This window comes from Rousettus aegyptiacus, unplaced genomic scaffold, assembly GCF_014176215.1.
Source record: "Rousettus aegyptiacus isolate mRouAeg1 unplaced genomic scaffold, mRouAeg1.p scaffold_m13_p_8, whole genome shotgun sequence".
NCBI lineage: Eukaryota > Metazoa > Chordata > Mammalia > Chiroptera > Pteropodidae > Rousettus > Rousettus aegyptiacus.
This window is the reverse complement of record NW_023416311.1, coordinates 2,201,732-2,218,919: the sequence shown is the minus strand read 5'-3', so window position 1 is coordinate 2,218,919 and position 17,188 is coordinate 2,201,732. Positions and strand designations below refer to the sequence as shown.

The following is a 17,188-nucleotide window of genomic DNA, read 5'->3' as shown; positions in this document are numbered from 1 at the left end:
ACAAGCTGGTCAAGCAACCAGGAGCAACTTCGTGGTTGCCTGCTGCCCGCACCCTGGTTTTTGTGCTAGCCTGGGCGATGGGCATCACAAAAGAGGAAAAGGGATGTTGACGTTCAGTTAGCAACGGTAGCAGTAAGAGGACACGAGCGAGCTGGAGCCTCCTCTTGAGAACCCTCTTCCCTCCCTTCGTCTCTATCTTCACCCTCTCGGTCACCCTTTCTCCTTCTGTGTCGCCCGTCCTCAGATCCTTTACTGCTTCCCTCCATTATGAGGTTTACCGCTACAAGCATGAACTTTTCAAGGAGTATGGGCAACGACAGCACAGTACGACCCCAGAGCTCACAGGCCCAGGCTGCTGTCGCCGTCATTACGTCACTGGCTGCAGGACTGCTTGGGAGCTGACAAGTGTGAGATGGGAAATTTACCATGCCTGCCACCACCACGTAACATATTAACACGTATGTGAACACTGGCATCCGCGCTCGGCTGCACGCACGCCCTCCAGGTGTGAGGGGCAGTCCCGGAGTCAGGCAGGGCGCGGCATGATGTGGAAGTGGTACGTCTGTCCACAAGGTGGCAGTCGGACGTCGGAGCTGGATAGGACATTTTGCAATGTTGCAAAATGTGTGAGTCGGCTGCACTTCGGGCAACTCCTGTTTTTCGGATAGAATTAGGGGTGCCCTCTGAAGGCACAGAAATCGGGGTGGCGCTACACTCTTCAACACCGGAGTCCTGCTAGGCAGTTGCGGCCGTGGAGCGATTCGGCCACCGGCGGGCTTGGACATAAGTTTGTGCTTCGTGCCGGCGGGAACCCCGGCCCTTCCACGTGAAGCGCCTCGGGATCCGACGCCGCGTGGAACCTGGGAAGTCCGCCTCGCTGACAGACGCCTGACACAGGTGCTGTCGGTTTCCCGACCGACCGTGCGACCCGGCCAGGTACGAAACAGTCCGTCCCCGCAGGGCAGGGCCCGCGCGCCTTGGCCTCCTGCGCGAGGCCTGGCAACGGCTTGGTTAACACTCGTTCAGGACAAGTGAATTTGTTCCCCCGGAAAGTCACATGACCCGGTGCGCTGGCTTCGGCTCAGAAGTGTCCCACACACCCGTCCTATTCAAAACACCTTTTCCTCAAGCGAAAACGACAGCTCTTACTGCGTAGGTGACCCCAGCCACGGGGGCAGAGGCCGGAGCCGGGAGGGTGCCCCGCGTCTCGGGCTCACCTCCGCGCGTGCCCGGCCAGCTGGGGTCAGGCCCGCGAACCCGCGGGACACGGCCTCCGCCCCCCCGGCGCCGGCCACAGGCGACCACGCCGGCTTCGAGCCCGACGCCTGCAGCGAGACAGTCGGGGGCCCCGGGGGAGCCGCACGGCTCGGGGCGCCGGAGGCCGGGACCCCGGGGACAGAGGCTGCTGCTGCACTGGACGGTCCGCGTCGCGAGCACCCAAAGTGACGGGGGGAGGTGGCTGCCGTGAACGTGGACGAAGACTGCAGAGGGGGCGCCCAGGCCGGGGAGAGAATCCGAAACCGGGCGACCGAACTCACGGGCTGGACGCGTCCTCGGGAGTCCGCGCAGCGGGAGCGCGGGCGCGCCGGGGGGCGGGGCCTGCGCGGACCCAGGGGGCCCGGGGGCGGGGCCGGAGGGGACCGAGAGGCGTCGGGGGGCGGGGCCTGCGCGGACCCAGGGCGCGCGGGGGCGGGGCCAGCGGGGACCGGGAGCCCTCAGGGGCGGGGCCTGCGCGGACCCAGGGCGCGCGGGGGCGGGGCCTGCGCGGACCGAGAGCCCTCGGGGGGCGGGGCCAGCGCGGACCCAGGGGGCGCGGGGTCGGAGCCGGCGGGGACCCAGGGCGCGCGGGGGCGGGACCGGCGGGGACCGAGAGCCCTCGGGGGGCGGGGCCTGCGCGGACCGTGAGAGCGCGGGGGCGGGGCCTGCGCGGGCCGCGGGCGCGCGGGGGGCGGGGCCGGCGCGCGGGGCACGCCGGGAAGCTGCCGGCCACCATCTTGCTTCCCCGGAGCCAGCTGGTACCCGGGTCGGAGCGGTTTGGGCCATGAAGCTGCTGAGCAGAACCGGGGCGCTCTCGGTGAGCCCCGCCGGCGGGCTGGGGCAGGGGCGGGCGGCGGCTTGTCAGCGCGGCGGTGCGCGCCGGGGGTGCCCGCCGTGGGGCCCCGGGGCCTCGGGCTTCGGTCTGTCCTTCAGCCGAACCCTGCGGGTCAAGTGGCCCCCGGGCTGGGCCGGGCGGGCCGGGCGCGGGGCGCCCGCGGGGCTGTTCGCCGACGACACCTGACGCCGGGACGACCCGAAGCAGGGCCGGGCTGGCGGCCAGGCGGCCCGGGGCGGGAGCGCCCAAGGTCACCGCGGCGGCGGCGGCTGCCCGAGGAGGCCGCGAGGCGGGGCGCCCCGAACCCTGCGCTCGCCCCGTCGGCCGCGGGGCCTCCGGTCCCCACGGCGGCGTGAGGAACCGTGAGGCGCGTGTCATCGGGCCTGCCGCTTGCCTCCCGCGTCCCGGCGGCACAGCGTGCGCTTTGCTCCGCCCGTTAGTTCCTCCGCCGGGGCTCCTTAAGGCCCCTGCGTGAGGCCCAGGGGAAACCTAGCTGTCACTCGGGGAAGCACAGCGTCGGCTACACCCCGTGGGGGGGCGGTTCTCAAGGAGGAGGATTGGGAAGGCTTTTAAAAACCGCACGGGTCACTTCTGCCCTCACGGACGAGTTAGCAGTATCTGGAGGCAGTTTGGGTTGTAACAGCCTGCGAGGGGATGTGGCTGGCACCTAAGGGTCAGGGGTGCTGCCAGACATCAAGAGTGCACAAAGAGCCCCCACACCAAAATGTCCAGCTCCAAATACCAGCGGTACCTGGGCTATCGTTTATTAAGTAACCCGTTAGCGGGAGGCGCACCGAACCAGGGAATGGGGCTTCCCTGTGCTGAATGTGTAAATACGTGCACGGTGCATTATACAAACGGCCATGACTTAGGCTACGATATTCCTACCCTTCCTGGCACGCCTAGACAAACCACCCATTAACCCTTTGCAGTCAGCCCAGTTAGACTGGTAAAAGACCCCAGAATCTCCTCTTCCAGTCCATCCATCCCCGCCTTCCAGTAGGAAAAAAATTCAAAGATAAGTTGGAGAGGACCAATGTAAGCAAACTGCAGTAAACTTAAAAGCAATTATTAATGTTTCTAAGTATTACTAATTTATATAGGAAAAAAATGTATTTTGTTACTGAAATGATCTAGTAATTCTATAACAATTACTAGGCTAATTTATTGCAACGGATTTAAATGCGACAGCTTATAGGGAGCACATAACCATCAAAGTGTCACTGTCCAGGCACATTTGAGGAGAAAGCACCTAAGTCTCCTTTGGCCGTGGAACTATGGATTATTGATAATTGAACTGTTATGCCCACGTATCTTAAACTTTACCTTTTGGAAAATCAAAAGCCAAAATCAAAAGTAGGATTAATTTTAACCACAACCCAGCAAACAAAATTCATGCTAAAGCAAGCTAATTGTAATTTATAATCAGCTTAGTGCAGCACCGATGCAGAAGGCACAACAGAGCGCCTCTGTCCTTCACCAAGAGGGACATCTGTGGGGGGGGGGGTCCTCAGGAAACTCCAGAGACCTGTTCATCCTATCTTGGGAGTGCCAGGTTTTATTAACTCCTAACATGCATCTCCACTAGTAACCTCGTGAACCTTTGGCATAAAACAAATTCTGTGTCACTGAATGTCATTTGCCCCCCCTAAAAAAACAATAAAGTTATGCATTTTAGATTCGTTATCTGACATCTACAAGGACCCTTTACCCTAGCAGCTGTGTATTATAGATCAAGACCCCGCTGTAGGTGAAGCCATACTTAATCTCAGGATGATACAAATTTGTGTTAGCCAAAGAAGATAAAACCCTTTGTTGTGTGGTCTCAGTGAAGATAGTACGGAAAATACAAGGAGGTTTGGAGGAAGTTTCCCAGGGTATACTTTGTCATTTTGAAAGATTACAGAAATGATTAAGGAGATTAAATCATTTCAGTTGGAAAATAGACTAAAATAATGAGACACTCTTGGGGCAGGTAAGGGAAGTGGCACGTTCCAATCTGTGAAAGGGTGCGGACATAGACGTCCCTCACTTTTTCAAATAATTGGGAGGCATCAAAGCTAGAAAGAATCACTTGAAGCTTTAATGAGGTGGTTACAAGGTAAAAGAAAACACAGCAATTCTTTACATAGTGTAAAGTGAACATGTAGAATTCGATATTCCTTCAGGCTCTACAAATCACAGATAAATAGGAGCTTTAAGACAGGCTTGGGTAGACTGGTGGGTTAATAAGCCCATAATAAATTAGCTTAAATCTTCCTGTGGAGTTCTTTTACATGTGACCACCGCTCCGTTGCTTGGGCACACTAGGGGACAATATGCTGTTCTAGATAAGTCCGTATAACTCGTCTCTTCTGTGTTTATAGAGATTTTATTCTCTCAAAGTTGCCCCCAAAGCGAAAGCCGCGGCCGCCCCTGCCGGAGCGCCTCTGCAGCCACAGGACCTCGAGGTGAGTCCCTGGGGTGCTCGCTGGACCTCCGTGCCCTGCTGGCCTGGTCCTGCGAAGACATTGCTCACACCTCTGCTTTGCTTTCAATACAGTTCACCAGATTGCCCAATGGGTTAGTGATCGCTTCTCTGGAGAACTATGCTCCCACGGCGAGAATCGGCCTGTTCATCAAGGCTGGCAGCAGATACGAGGACTCGAACAATTTGGGGACCTCTCACTTGCTTCGTCTCGCGTCCAGCTTGGTAAGCGTCTTCACTACCTCAGTCCCTTGGTCCCAAAGAAAAGGGAAACCAAAAGCAGCACCCTGTGTCCGTTTCCTGGAGCTGCCATGGCAAGTGACCGTGAACAGGGTGGCCGAGTTTAACAGAAACGCGTCTCCCTCAGTTCCAGAGGCTAGAAGTCGAGGCCAGGGTGTCAGCAGAGCCATGCTCCCTCCGATGGCCCGGCCCCAGGAGGAATCTTTCCGTGCCTCTTCCGACTTCTGGGGTAGCCAGCCATCCTTGGGGTTCCTTGGATTGCAGCTGCGTCACTCCAGTTTCTGCCTGTGCTGTCGCATGGCCTCTCTGTGCCTCTATGTCCAGATTTCCCTCTCGCTGGATCTTCCCAGTCCTTAGACTGCAGGCCCTCTCTGGTCCAGTGTGACCTCATTTTAAATGCTTATGTCTGCAAAGACTGTACTTCCGAATATGGTCACATTGACAGGTTCTGAGTGGACATGGATTTGGAGGACACTAGTCAACCCTGCTCAGTCCCCTAATATAATCTGAAAAACCACAGGACATTTACAAAATGAAGCATTAAATTTATGTTCTTCTGAATGTCAGTGCTAGAGCATAAAAAATCAGTAAAAAAAAAAATTAATTTAAAAAAGAAAGTGTCGAAAATTGAAAGAGAACTATTCTTTCCCCTATGCAAATCTCTTTCAGAACAGACTGATGAATCCAGTAAGCTTGTATTTGATAAGGAATTTTTACTGAAATGTGCTTTATGTAAAAATCTATACCTGTACTTTTTGGTGAACTTTGTTTTGTAATTCTTAAACTAAAAAGGACCCACTGTTTAGGTAAAGTTCCCTTTGAATCTAATACCAGTTAGACGTTAGATTATGGTATAGTATGATGTTTGGCAAACAGCATTAAAAAATAACTAAAAACAATTTTTCTTTCTTTTTCAAGAGTACGAAAGGAGCTTCATCTTTTAAGATAACCCGTGGAATTGAAGCAGTCGGTGGTAAATTAAGGTTTGTAAAAAATAATAGGCAATAAATAGTGAAAACACCAAAACGACTCTATTGTTAAGGAACTTTTCTCTTTTATCAAGGTGGTTGAGGATTTCTTAAAGGCACAAGAAGGAAAAGACTGGTGAATTTGAGTGTATCAATATGTAAAACATCTTTATGCTTTAAAGTAAAAATTTAACTAGAAACAGATATTTCAAACATATATGACATGGAGAGGATATTTGGAAAAATAATTACAAATTAGGGGGAAAAACCACCAAAGAGAAAATGGATGGACAAAGGGTAAGAACAGTCTGCTCGCAGAGGAGAAGCCAGAGCAGCGGTCTTCACCGTAGTAAGCAGCATGACACCCGTCGGTTTCTGTACCTTGTGTTGGCGGCGTATGGCAGTTGCAGAATCTCTAATGCGGCTGATAGTATAAATCGATGCGACTCCTTCACAAAGAATCAAGGAACGTCTGCGTGAGCATATCCTGCAACCTAACAGTTTTTAATCCACATGCACAAAGGCTTCTTTGTAAAGCCAGGAAACAATCTCGGTGCCCATCTTTAGGGAAATGAATAAATAAAACATGGTCATGTAATGGGACCACTACACAGCAGTGCAGAAATGCCTAGATCCATTATCAACGTAGCAGACTAAAAACATGAGATGTGTTGTAGAAAAACAGATTTCAAGGTTTTTTTTAAGGTATGAGGCATTTGTAATTTTTTTGAACAAAAGTAGTATGTTGTGCTTATGAATATGTTTGTGTCTAGGGAGGGAGAGAGTGAAGGAATTAGCCTGGGAAGATACAAAGATCTTCAACTTCAGTTGCCTTTTTTTTTTTTTTTTTTTTTTTCAGTTTTAGTAAAGTATACATAACGTAAAATTTACTACTTTTAAGTGTACAGCTCTATGGCCTTAAGTGGCAGAAAGCAGCTGTCACCACTGTCCACCCCGAGAACATTTTCATCTTCGCCAGCGGGAACTTGCTATCAGCTCCCTGTGGCTCCCCGCGTCCCCGTCCCCCCGTTCTGTGTGGCTCTAAGATTTGAGTACTGTGGGTACCTCCTGCAGTGGAATCCTACAGAATTTGCCTTTCTATGACTGAGCATAATGTCTTCAGGGTTTGTCCGTGCATAATATTTCAGGGCTTCCTCTTTAAGGTTCAGTCATTGGCCATTTTCTTATTTAAAATATTTTTTTAATGTTAAAATTTTTCAGTTATGGTTGACATACAATATAATATTAGTTTGAGGTGTATAACTCAGATTTTTTTAATTTTTAAACTTTAGTTGCTGAATGTGTGTGTTTTTGTTATTTGTATTTTTATACTTCGCATTAATTTTTTCCGAAGGCGTTGGTTGATTTAACAAAGATACGAGGGAAAGCCGCTTCTGATTCGGCTAATTCACTGTGATTTGTTTCTGATTCAGCGTGACGTCAACAAGGGACAACATGGCCTACACCGGGGAGTGCCTGCGGGATGATATGTAAGTGCCCGGGTGTCCCGAGGCCGGCCGCTCTCGAGACACGCAGCTGCTCGGCTGTCGCCTCTCACGTGGCAGTGTGACTTCTGTCTTCAGTTTGGCTTATGTCCACAAACTGCTTGGAACACTGCGCTTAGCAGAGGCCCTAGGCTTAAGGTGGAGAGCGTCGCAGCTGCGCGGAACAGGCGTCGCTTTTAGAGTGTTGGCTCATCACTTGCCTCTTGCCTTGTCCCGCAGTGAAATTCTCATGGAGTTCCTGCTCAATGTTGCCACCGCACCGGAGTTTCGGCGTTGGGAGGTGGCCGCCCTTCAGTCTCAGCTCAGGATTGACAAAGCCGTGGCTTTTCAGAATCCTCAGGCTCGTAAGTGCGTTGTCTGTCACCTTACGTTCGGTTGTTTCTAGGATGCTGGGTTTTTGAGAACATCCATTTGTAGAGAGTAAAAAGATGCTGGTGCCATTTTTTTCCGCTTGGGTATGAAAGTGCCTTTTCCAGAAAGTTGTCCAGGTTTTCAAATGTATTGTGTGTTCTCTTTAGTTTCTGAACACATATATTACTGTTTTTCATCTTCTGTAGTGTATGAATTCATTATAGAATCCTAGGTGTTTTTTCCTGTTGTCCCCCAGTGTTTTTTTTTTTCTTGAGTTGTTTTGCTTGTACCGAACCCAGCAGCAGTTTCTTGTCGTGCTGCTGTGGCCGTTCAGCCAGCCCACCTTGGTTGGGTCTTTCCGAAGCAATCACGGACTCTTGGAAGTGATACAGCTTTCGCCATGCACAGAATTGTGCGTGAGGAGCCCTCTGGTATGAGCGGTGACCGGCCGCAGGGGCGGCGTCACTCAGAATGACGGGCCTCCTGTCCGGCGTCTGCAGCAGCGTGAGCACTTGGTTCTTGTCAGCTGCTCTTATTTCACAGGGACACTTTGTCACAAAGGAACGTGATGGTTGTTACTCTGGACCCGTCCCAAAGAAACTCCCAGGGTGGTAAGATTAGGAGAGACGACACGCAGGCCGAGTGGCCCCCTCCCCAGCGGCGGCAGGGAGGCTCCCGCCCTCACCCTTGCGGCCTGCACAGTACGCGGCTCCTGGCAGGCGTCTGCCTGCAGGTTCACCGCCTCACCCGTCTCCCACGTGCCACGCAGTGACCCCTCTGCCCCGAAGGGCCTTCGGAGGCTTCTAATTACTTAGGGGACGAAGTCCACGTCCTTCACCCCAGCTGGGACTTACCCTGCGGGACCAGGCCCCCGCCCGCCTTCTCCCAGCCGCAGTCCCCTTTGAAGCGGGTTTTTACTTTATGCCTTTGTCCGTTTCCTCCGCGGGAGGCGCCGTCCCGAACTGGCCTGGGATGCACCACGTGCCGTGAGACCCGCCAGGCGTCACTTCCGTCGCTGCTGTCCCGGGCCCGCTGCCCTCCCCTGACGCCCCTGCCGCACGTTAGCGGTACCGTGACGTCGCGCCCAGGGCGCTTCCTCCGCAGTGTTCTCTCGGCATCGCGAGGGCAGACGTCGCGCCTCACTCACCCCCGTGTTGCGCCGGGGCCCCGCGCAGTGCCTGACAGAGGAAGCTTGCCAAAGCGGTGGGCAGCGGAGGGGACAGTGCCGGGGCACCAGGGAGGAGTGCCCCGTGACGTAGCATCTGACCCCGAAAGCTAGTCATGTGACCTAACGCTGACCCTTTCAGAGCTCCTCTTATCCTGATAAGTCGCTCATCACCTAGAGAGGGGGCCTAGCTAGAGGCAAGTAGAATTCAGATTAAATGGCTTATCCAAGACCACACCGCAAGTTGGTGGCAGAGCCGTAACTCATTCAGACTTCCGACACCCCAGCCGTCACCCTCACGGCCAAGCCCAGGTAGGCCAGGTGGAGGGCAGGTCGGGCTTCAGGTGTAGAAGCCTCCATCATCATCTCTTCCTGGTCTCTGCGCTCCTGACTCACGGACCTTGAAAAGTCGCCGCAGGATGACTGAGGTCACGAAGTCTCGCTGCCTTCGAGCTTCTGAAAAAGTTGTCCTCACTGAAAGTACCTTTCCGTGACAGCCGCTTTACTTATCTCGCAGGTGTCATTGAACATTTGCACGCCGCAGCCTACCGCAACACCCTGGCCAACCCCTTGTATTGCCCCGATTACAGGATCGGAAGAGTGACGCCAGACGAGGTACTGAGAACACGCAGCGCGTCGCCGAGCCCGCGCTCCCCACGGCGGGCTTGGGGGCTCGTTTTCCTTTTACCTTCAAATTTAAGAAATTCGCTTGCTTGCTTTTTTGTCATCAGCTTTTGAACCGAAATTCTATCTGAACAATTTTTTATATGTTTTTAAGAAGTTTTTATTACAAAAGGGACATTCACGAAAATTCAGAAAATTCAAAAAACAGGATAAGCAAAATGAAGGAAAACACCTCACCTCAGGAACTCAGTGTCGTCTGTAGGTGTATTTCTGTCTAGACCCTTTTCCGTGTATGTGTATTTAAATGTTTAATTATCATAATCTTGGGACTAAAAATCTCCTTCGACCCCTCTGAATGCATCGGGGGGAGCGCACCCCGCTTCCTCACCTTCCGCCCGTCAGCAGCCCCGTCCTGGCTCGGTGTCCCGCTCCGGCACACCAGCCCCTCTGTGCCGGCAGTACAGATGTGTCATATGTCACAGACGGAACTTCGTTTCCAAAATGTGAACCACTGAATGTTAAACCTGCCAGTGTAGATATGTTTTCTTGTATAATCTCTATTTCTTACTTCGGTCCCATGTGTCCAAGTTCAAACCAGGTTGTGCTCTGTGTTTTTCATTCCTTTTTTTCAGTAAGTTTTGTTGAGATGTAATTTACATACCGTAAAGTTCACCTAGTAAGATCCACAATTCCGTAGTTTTCATTGTATTTTAGAGTTAGTGTAATCACCGCCACGGCAGTTCTCATTCTTTTAAGCAGTAGTTTCTAAAATCTCAGTGTGATTCATCACCAAGTGGTTCATTATAACTTTTAAGTGAGTATGTTTTTTTCCGATGAACTGCAGTTTTCAAGTTTTTACAGCTTTTTTATGTACATATACCAATATAACCTAATATTTTTCACTTCCTCAGTTACACCACTTTGTTCAGAATAATTTTACAAGTGCGAGAATGGCTTTGATCGGACTTGGTAAGTAGGGAATTGCCTGCGTGTCTGCTTCCTTAAACGGTCATTATATGAACACAGGATTGAACAACATTTGAGAACTCAACTCCTGTTTATAGCACACAGACAGTTTTGTGCAGGATTTTAATTTTTAGGGCTTTTTTTATTTTTGGAAAGTAGAATCCAACATTTAACTTTGTAAACTACTAGTTTTAAATTCCTTATGGCAGGGGTCCCCAACCCCCCGGACCACAGACCAGTACCAGTCTGTGGCCTGTTAGGAACCGGGCCGCACAGCAGGAGGTGAGTGGCTGGCAAGCAAGCGAAGCTTCGTCTGCATCTGCAGCCGCTCCCCAGCGCCAGCATCACCGCCTCAGCTCCGCCTCAGATCATCGGGCGCTAGATTCTCATAGAAGCACCGGTCCCTGGTGCCACAAAGGTTGGGGACCGCTGCCTTACAGTATTTGCAAAATCTATGACAAAGGGTAAATTTCTCATAGCAAAGAGTTTTTACAAGTTTGTTTTTTTAAAGAAGTAGTTGAACAGAAAAACAGGCGAGGGGCATGAACAAACAGCCCGTGGAGAAAGCGTGTTTGTGCGCAGTCCATCATCGCGGAAGGCGGTGGCCCCACTGACCGTGACGGCGCCCTGACCTCTGACCTGGGCAAACGTGAAGGGGCCACACCGGGGGGGGGGGGGGGCGGGCACTCTCAGCCGCTGGTGGCGGGGTGCGAGCCGGTAGGACGGCCTACAGGCGTGTTTGAACACGGTACAGTCCGAGCATCCGTGCCCTTAGGCCTCGCAGTGTTACTTTTAAGAACGTCTCCTGCAGAAACACTAGGTCAGGCGCACAAAGTAGCCACGTGAAAGTATTATTTGCCATATATATATATTTTTTTTTGGTTAATTTCTTTTGTAAGTAATAATCGAGGTATAATTTTTTACCTCATCAAATTCAGCCTTTTGAAGTGTCCCGTTCCTGGGTTTTCATACACTCGCAGATCTGTATGACTGTTAACCACTGTGTCATCGTCCCCAAAGGAAGCTACGATTAGCAGTGGGCACCCCCCCCCCCCCCGCCCTCCTCCTCGCCTCTGGCAGCCGCTAATCTCCTTTCTGACCATACCAAGTTGACTGGACATTTCATATAAATGGAATCATAAAGCATGCAGCCTTTTGTAACTGGCTTTTTTCACTTAGCGTGATGTTTTCTGGGTCCATCCATACTGTAGCTTGTGCCAGTGTTGCCTTTTTTCCTGGCTGAAAAATACCGCGTTACCATATTTTATTTATCCGTTCTTCAGTTGGACATACGGCTTCTTTCCACCTTTTGGCTCTTGTGAATATAAACGTTTGCGTGTAAGTTTCTGTTCGATTAGACCACCTGTTTTCGATTGGGGTATATTCTGAGGAGTAGAATTGCCAGGACATATGGTGACATTCTGTTTAACTGTGTGAGGAACTGCCAGACTTTTCCAAGGCAAAGCGGAGGAACCGTTTCACGTGCCCACACAGCGCACGGGGTTCCAGGTCCCCTGCGTCTTCACCGCCTGTCCTTTTGGTAACAGCCATCCTCGTGGGTGTGAAGCGGTATCTCGTTGTGGTTTCGATTTGCATTTCCCTAATGGCTAATGACGTTGAACGTTTTTTTTTGTGCTCATTGGTCATTTATGTATCTTCTTCGGAGAAATATCTATTCACGTCCTTTGCCCATTTTTCAATTGGGTTGTTATTGTTGATTCAAAAGACTTACCTGTATATTTTGGATACTAAGTCTTCATCCGATAAATGATTTGCAAATATTTTGTCCCGCCCTGTGGGCTTTCACTTGAAAGTATCCTTTGATACACAATGAGATGTTATTTTATTAGCCAACTGTTGGAAACACGCTTATGTCCTTAATGACAGGATTGATTAAATGGTGGTCCGTCCATGTGGTGGAGTTCTTTATAACCATTAAATGTTTGGTTTTGACCACTTAGATGTAAATTGCAGAAGACAAGTTAGAAATAGTATCAGTAGCTGTTTAAAAAATAAAGAGAATGAGGATCATAGTAATAGATGCCTAGAAAAAGTTCTAGATGAACGTATAGTGAACTGTAAGTGGCCATCCCTGGGAGCGTGGCATTATGGAGAAGGGAGACTTGTTTTCTTTATTATTCGTTTCTGTAACATTTGAATTGTCCAACCATTTCTAAAGTAGGTGTTGCACAGTTGCGTTTTGGACATTCTGGTTCGAGCTTGTCTTTGTTTCTGTTGGGCAGGCGTGAGTCACCCTGTCCTAAAGCGAGTCGCCGAGCGGTTTCTGAACATCAGAGGCGGCGTCGGTGTGGCTGGCGCGAAGGCCAAATACCGCGGAGGTGAGCGCTCTGCTGCCTTGGGGCCGATTTGTCGGAAGGGAGCCACCCTCCCTGCCCAGCGGCTAGTGGGGTGCAGGGGGCCCGATGACTTCCTACCCGACACTCAAGTGTGGAAGGAAAGGACGGAATCGCTAGGTGCTTGGATGCTGTCTATGGGACATGGTTTGGGGGGGCGGGGGGCGGATGGCGCGGGAAGAGCGCTGGGCCACAGCAAGGCTTCATCTTAGTGGGTTCATACTGCGTCCCAGAGAGTGCTGGAGAGTAAGGCCGTGGAGACCAAGCCACTTTCTTCTTCGCCCTCTCCTCACGTGGCCGCAGGTGAAATCCGAGAGCAGAACGGAGACAGCCTCGTGCACGCGGCTTTCGTGGCAGAGAGTGCTGCCGCCGGGAGCCCCGAAGCAAACGCGTTCAGCGTCCTCCAGCACGTCCTCGGCGCTGGCCCGCACGTCAAGAGGGGCAGCAATGCCACCAGCCCTCTGCACCAGGCCGTCGCCAAGGGAGTCCACCAGCCGTTTGACGTGAGTGAGCAGCTGGCAGCCCCCTTCGTTCTCACAGGCTCGTCGTTTCCGACGTCCTGATTGTAGTGATCCGCTCTTAGAATTCAAGATGAACACAAAATCTTTGTGAAGTTGAAGCAACAGGCAGGCTCGATTTTAGTACCGCCGCGGGTCTCTCAAAAACGTACTGTGTTTTTCAGTTATCCTGAAATAGGAAGAAGAATGAATGCCTAAAAAGTCAGGAAGTCACATTCTCCCTTTAGGGTAGTTTTAAATATCAAACATTCCCCTGTGTTCCAGTTAGTCTTTTGTTCCTAGGTTTTCTCTGTCCCCTTCTGTTCTCGTGGCGGCTTCCGGACTTTCGTTGCTCGTCATGTTTTCCAACCAAGTGCAGATAGGTGCAGCCCAGGAGGCTCCTCCGGTGGTAGGAATGCGAGCTGTGGAACGGTTTCTGACGCGAGGGCTGGGCTGGGTCATCCGGCCCCGAGGCCGGACACCAGGAAATCGTAACGAACAGTCATGTTACTCTGGAAGACAGCGTCTTATGACAGGGAAGTGCTAAAGCCTTCAAAATAATGACATTCCAACCAAGAGAGTAAAGCGTCAACCAGCAGAGTTTCAGTGAGTGACCACGATCTGCCCAGAATACTGCGTCCTACTTTATCTTCAGTGATGAGCCTTTAAAAGTAACACGTGTATCGAGTAGTAGGATAGAGTATTCATCACCTCAGCAGCAGAATTGGCACAGGGCGCGTCATGCTTTAGTAAGTCTGGCATCTCACACAAGTGCACATGAAGACCCGTCTTCCCTCCGTATTCCTCTGTCTAGCACTCGAGTGGCAGTTTAAGATGTTCTCGTCAGAGGAGCCTTCTGATCTGATATCCCAGTTGCAGTGCCCAGCACAAAAGTGTTTGCTTTTCAGGAGGTATGGAAGGCTCGCTGGACAGTGAACCCTTGGGATCCGTAGAGGGCCTTAGGGTTCCCCGGAGCACAGTTTGAAAACCGTCATCTTAAATTATTAAATTCAGCTGCTGCTTTTTAAAATTTCCTCCAGATTTTCTTTCTCCTGATTCATGTCATGCTCTGTTTTCTTTCCTTCACCGTTGAATTATTAGCGATGCTTTTGGGTGGCTAGAGTTTAATTCTAATCCAATGACACATTTGGCCAGAAATTTGGAGCGTGAATAGGATAGTCTCAGAACCGTAACGAAACTTCAAGTAATCGAAGTGCCTCTCTTCTTATGCTCTTGTTTTATAAAAATCCCCAGACCCTCGTCAGAACTGTGGGCTCCCGGACTGTGTGTGCGGGGTACCATGCCAGTGAGTTGATCTGCTGCGGGAACCTGGAAGTCTGTGTTTTTAGTCACAGCTCAGGGCTATCATGTAAATGGCCCGCATAAATGTCATTATTTTGAAGGAAACACTGTGGGCAGCTGTGTCACCTTAAGGGGCTTGACACCGCCCAGAGGGCAGCTCGCCTATCATCCAGAGGCTGCACTCTGTGCCGCCGTGGACGGACGTCTGTGTGACGGCCTCCGGGCTCCCCGAGCAGAAGTTTCTCCTTAACCCTTCGACTCTGTAGGGGAGGCGGGTGCATTGCCGAATGGGAGGTCGCCACCAGCCGGGGGGAGAAGCCAGAAGAGTCACGCCAAAGCCCACGGCCCGGGCCGCTCAGCCGTGTCGCGTCTCTAGTGATGATAATGTTCACGAGTTGGTGTTTGCAGTACACTTGAGTTGTCGCACACGGTTAGAAAATACTCTACATAAAGGACAGTAAGCAAGGTGTCTTGGGGAGCTTTAAACGAGAGATAGCCAAGCCGTCGTCATTCTGAAAGAGGCGTAGAACACTCCAGCCCTGGACAGGTGATGGGTCAAGGGAAATGTGAGCCCATTTGGCTTGTACTACGCAGATTCAGGTTTTGCCCAGATAACCGTGGGGAACCCTGGGTAGATGACAGCCGGTGACCTTTCTTTGTGTTTCAGGTGTCCGCTTTTAATGCCAGTTACTCGGATTCCGGACTGTTCGGCATTTACACCATCTCGCAGGCCGCATCTGCTGCAGACGTAAGTCGTGTGCTCACAGGATTTCCGCACTCACACGTGTTCAGTTTAAACGTGGGCCGTTTGGACGCCGTCGCTCCTCAGCTCTGCGTGGCACTAAAAGGGAAACCTGCAGCCGTGCGCCACGGCTCCCGGACAGGCGGGAGCGCGTCCCGGGCGTCGTGGTTCTGGGGGCGGGGGGGGGGGGGGCAGTTCAGAACTCGGGGGAGGGCCAGTCGGGGCCAGAACGACTGCAGAAGGAGACGAGCTCGAGTTCTGGGAGACACCGCCCCGTGACGAGGAAGACAGGAGGGAGGAGAGGAGACGACACAGTTGGCAGGTCAGACGGAGCGTGACTTGCGCCGTTCGCACTGCTCTGGGCTGGCGTCCCTTTCGCTGCCGCGGAGAGGCCCGGGAGGTCTGGCAGCCGGGGACAGCACCGGCGACGTGGCAGTCCGCGCCAGAGAGCGAACTGAGCCGCGCACTTAGGGAGAAGGCAAGGGAGGAGGCGCAGGCCCAGCCGGCAGGCGGGGCGCAGCCTTGCAGGGCGTGGGTGGTGGCTCGTGGGTGGTGGCTCGAGAAGGGGGACACTGGAGGAAGGGGGTGGGGCCGACGTCGGAGATGGGAAACTGAGTGCGTGGAGTCTGAGGACGCAGGAGCCGGCACGACCTACGTCCAGGCGGGCGTCTCAGCCGGGGGAGCGTCCCCAGGGGGCAGACGACTAGGCAGACGCAGACGCAGACTCGGCCGCAGACGAGTGACCCCAGGCGCGTGGTGCAGACGGGCCTGGTTCGCCGCTTTTCTCACGTGTGGTCCTTCCTCGCCTGAGCGGGCAGCGGGGGAGGCGAGTAGTGGGGTCGGTCCCAGGCTGAAGGCTGGCAGAGGAGGCGGCTCAGGGGGACGAGGGGCTCCGAGGGGCTGGGACGCTGGCAAGAGCGCGCGAGCGCAGGCGCACAGATCGGCCCCTGGCGCACGGGGAGAGGGCGGAGCGGCCGGGGAGCTGGAGCTCGGTGCACGGGCGGTTAGGGTGGCACGATTCGAGGCTCAGGTCGGGCTCGTCAGGTGCAGGACGTCAGAGGCGGCGCAGATCGGGGTTCCTTCCCCGTCTGCGGTGCGGCCGCGGAGATGGGCAGCTGACACGACGGGAAACGGGCCTGGACTCGGCGAGTGGGGGGACCAGAGTGGGGGGACCGTAGCAGGGTCGGGATGGAGAGAACCAGGGCCAGCGCACTGACGTGTGACCGCAGCTCCCCCAAGCCTGGACAGACACAGATCCACCGTCCAGGGGGCTGGTTTCTTAGTGACTAGTGACAGAGAGCAGTGTCCATCGCTTCACACTTGGAGAGTCTGGGGAAATGTTGGAGTAAGTGCTTGTTCTTCATAGGTGATTCTGAGTCCATCGTTTGCTTTTCCTAACCCCTGGGCCATCCTCTGCCACAAATTTTTGTCAGAAGCTTCGCTGCTCGTGCACCGGAAGCCGCGCGGACGGCTGCTCTGTGGAGCGCGGGGAGAGAGGGGAGCACGGAGGGACGCGGGGAGGGACACGGGGAGGGACACGGGGACTCGGGCGCACTCCGCCGGGGCCTGCCGCGAAGCCGCCGCCGCGCGTCTGCCGTCTTCCGTGGGGCGCGTTTGGCTGCGGGAGGCCGGCCCTGGTCACACAGAGGGCCACCTCCTCATCTCTCTCCTAGGTGATCAAGGCCGCCTACAGCCAGGTGAAAACAATCGCTCAAGGACACCTCCCCAGTGCGAATGTCCAGGCAGCCAAGTGAGTCCCAGGCCTCGCGGTGTGCTGTGTTTCAGGCGTTTGAAAGCTGTATTTTTTCTGGTTAGAACAACATTGTAATATGTGCACAAAAGGATCGAAAGCTACAGAAAAGCATTTTTAAAAAAAGGGAAGCACACTCATATCCTACTACCAAAGATACAAAAA

At 53.0% G+C, this 17,188-nt stretch overlaps 1 protein-coding gene across 1 annotated transcript in view; it reads left to right on the top strand.

The window, feature by feature from the left end:
- The first annotated feature begins 1,958 nt into the window (after positions 1-1,958).
- The window catches only part of LOC107516078 (cytochrome b-c1 complex subunit 2, mitochondrial), an 18,429-nt gene continuing 3,199 nt past the window's right edge, over positions 1,959-17,188 (top strand). Inside the window, exons 1-12 of the mRNA XM_016155490.2 lie at positions 1,959-2,074; positions 4,459-4,542; positions 4,635-4,784; positions 5,718-5,782; positions 7,201-7,257; positions 7,492-7,616; positions 9,306-9,403; positions 10,324-10,381; positions 12,622-12,717; positions 13,036-13,235; positions 15,199-15,279; positions 16,947-17,023. Of these exons, the coding sequence (XP_016010976.1) occupies positions 2,042-2,074; positions 4,459-4,542; positions 4,635-4,784; positions 5,718-5,782; positions 7,201-7,257; positions 7,492-7,616; positions 9,306-9,403; positions 10,324-10,381; positions 12,622-12,717; positions 13,036-13,235; positions 15,199-15,279; positions 16,947-17,023 (1,124 nt within the window). The 5' untranslated portion in view covers positions 1,959-2,041. The remainder of the gene's footprint in view (positions 2,075-4,458; positions 4,543-4,634; positions 4,785-5,717; positions 5,783-7,200; positions 7,258-7,491; positions 7,617-9,305; positions 9,404-10,323; positions 10,382-12,621; positions 12,718-13,035; positions 13,236-15,198; positions 15,280-16,946; positions 17,024-17,188) is intronic.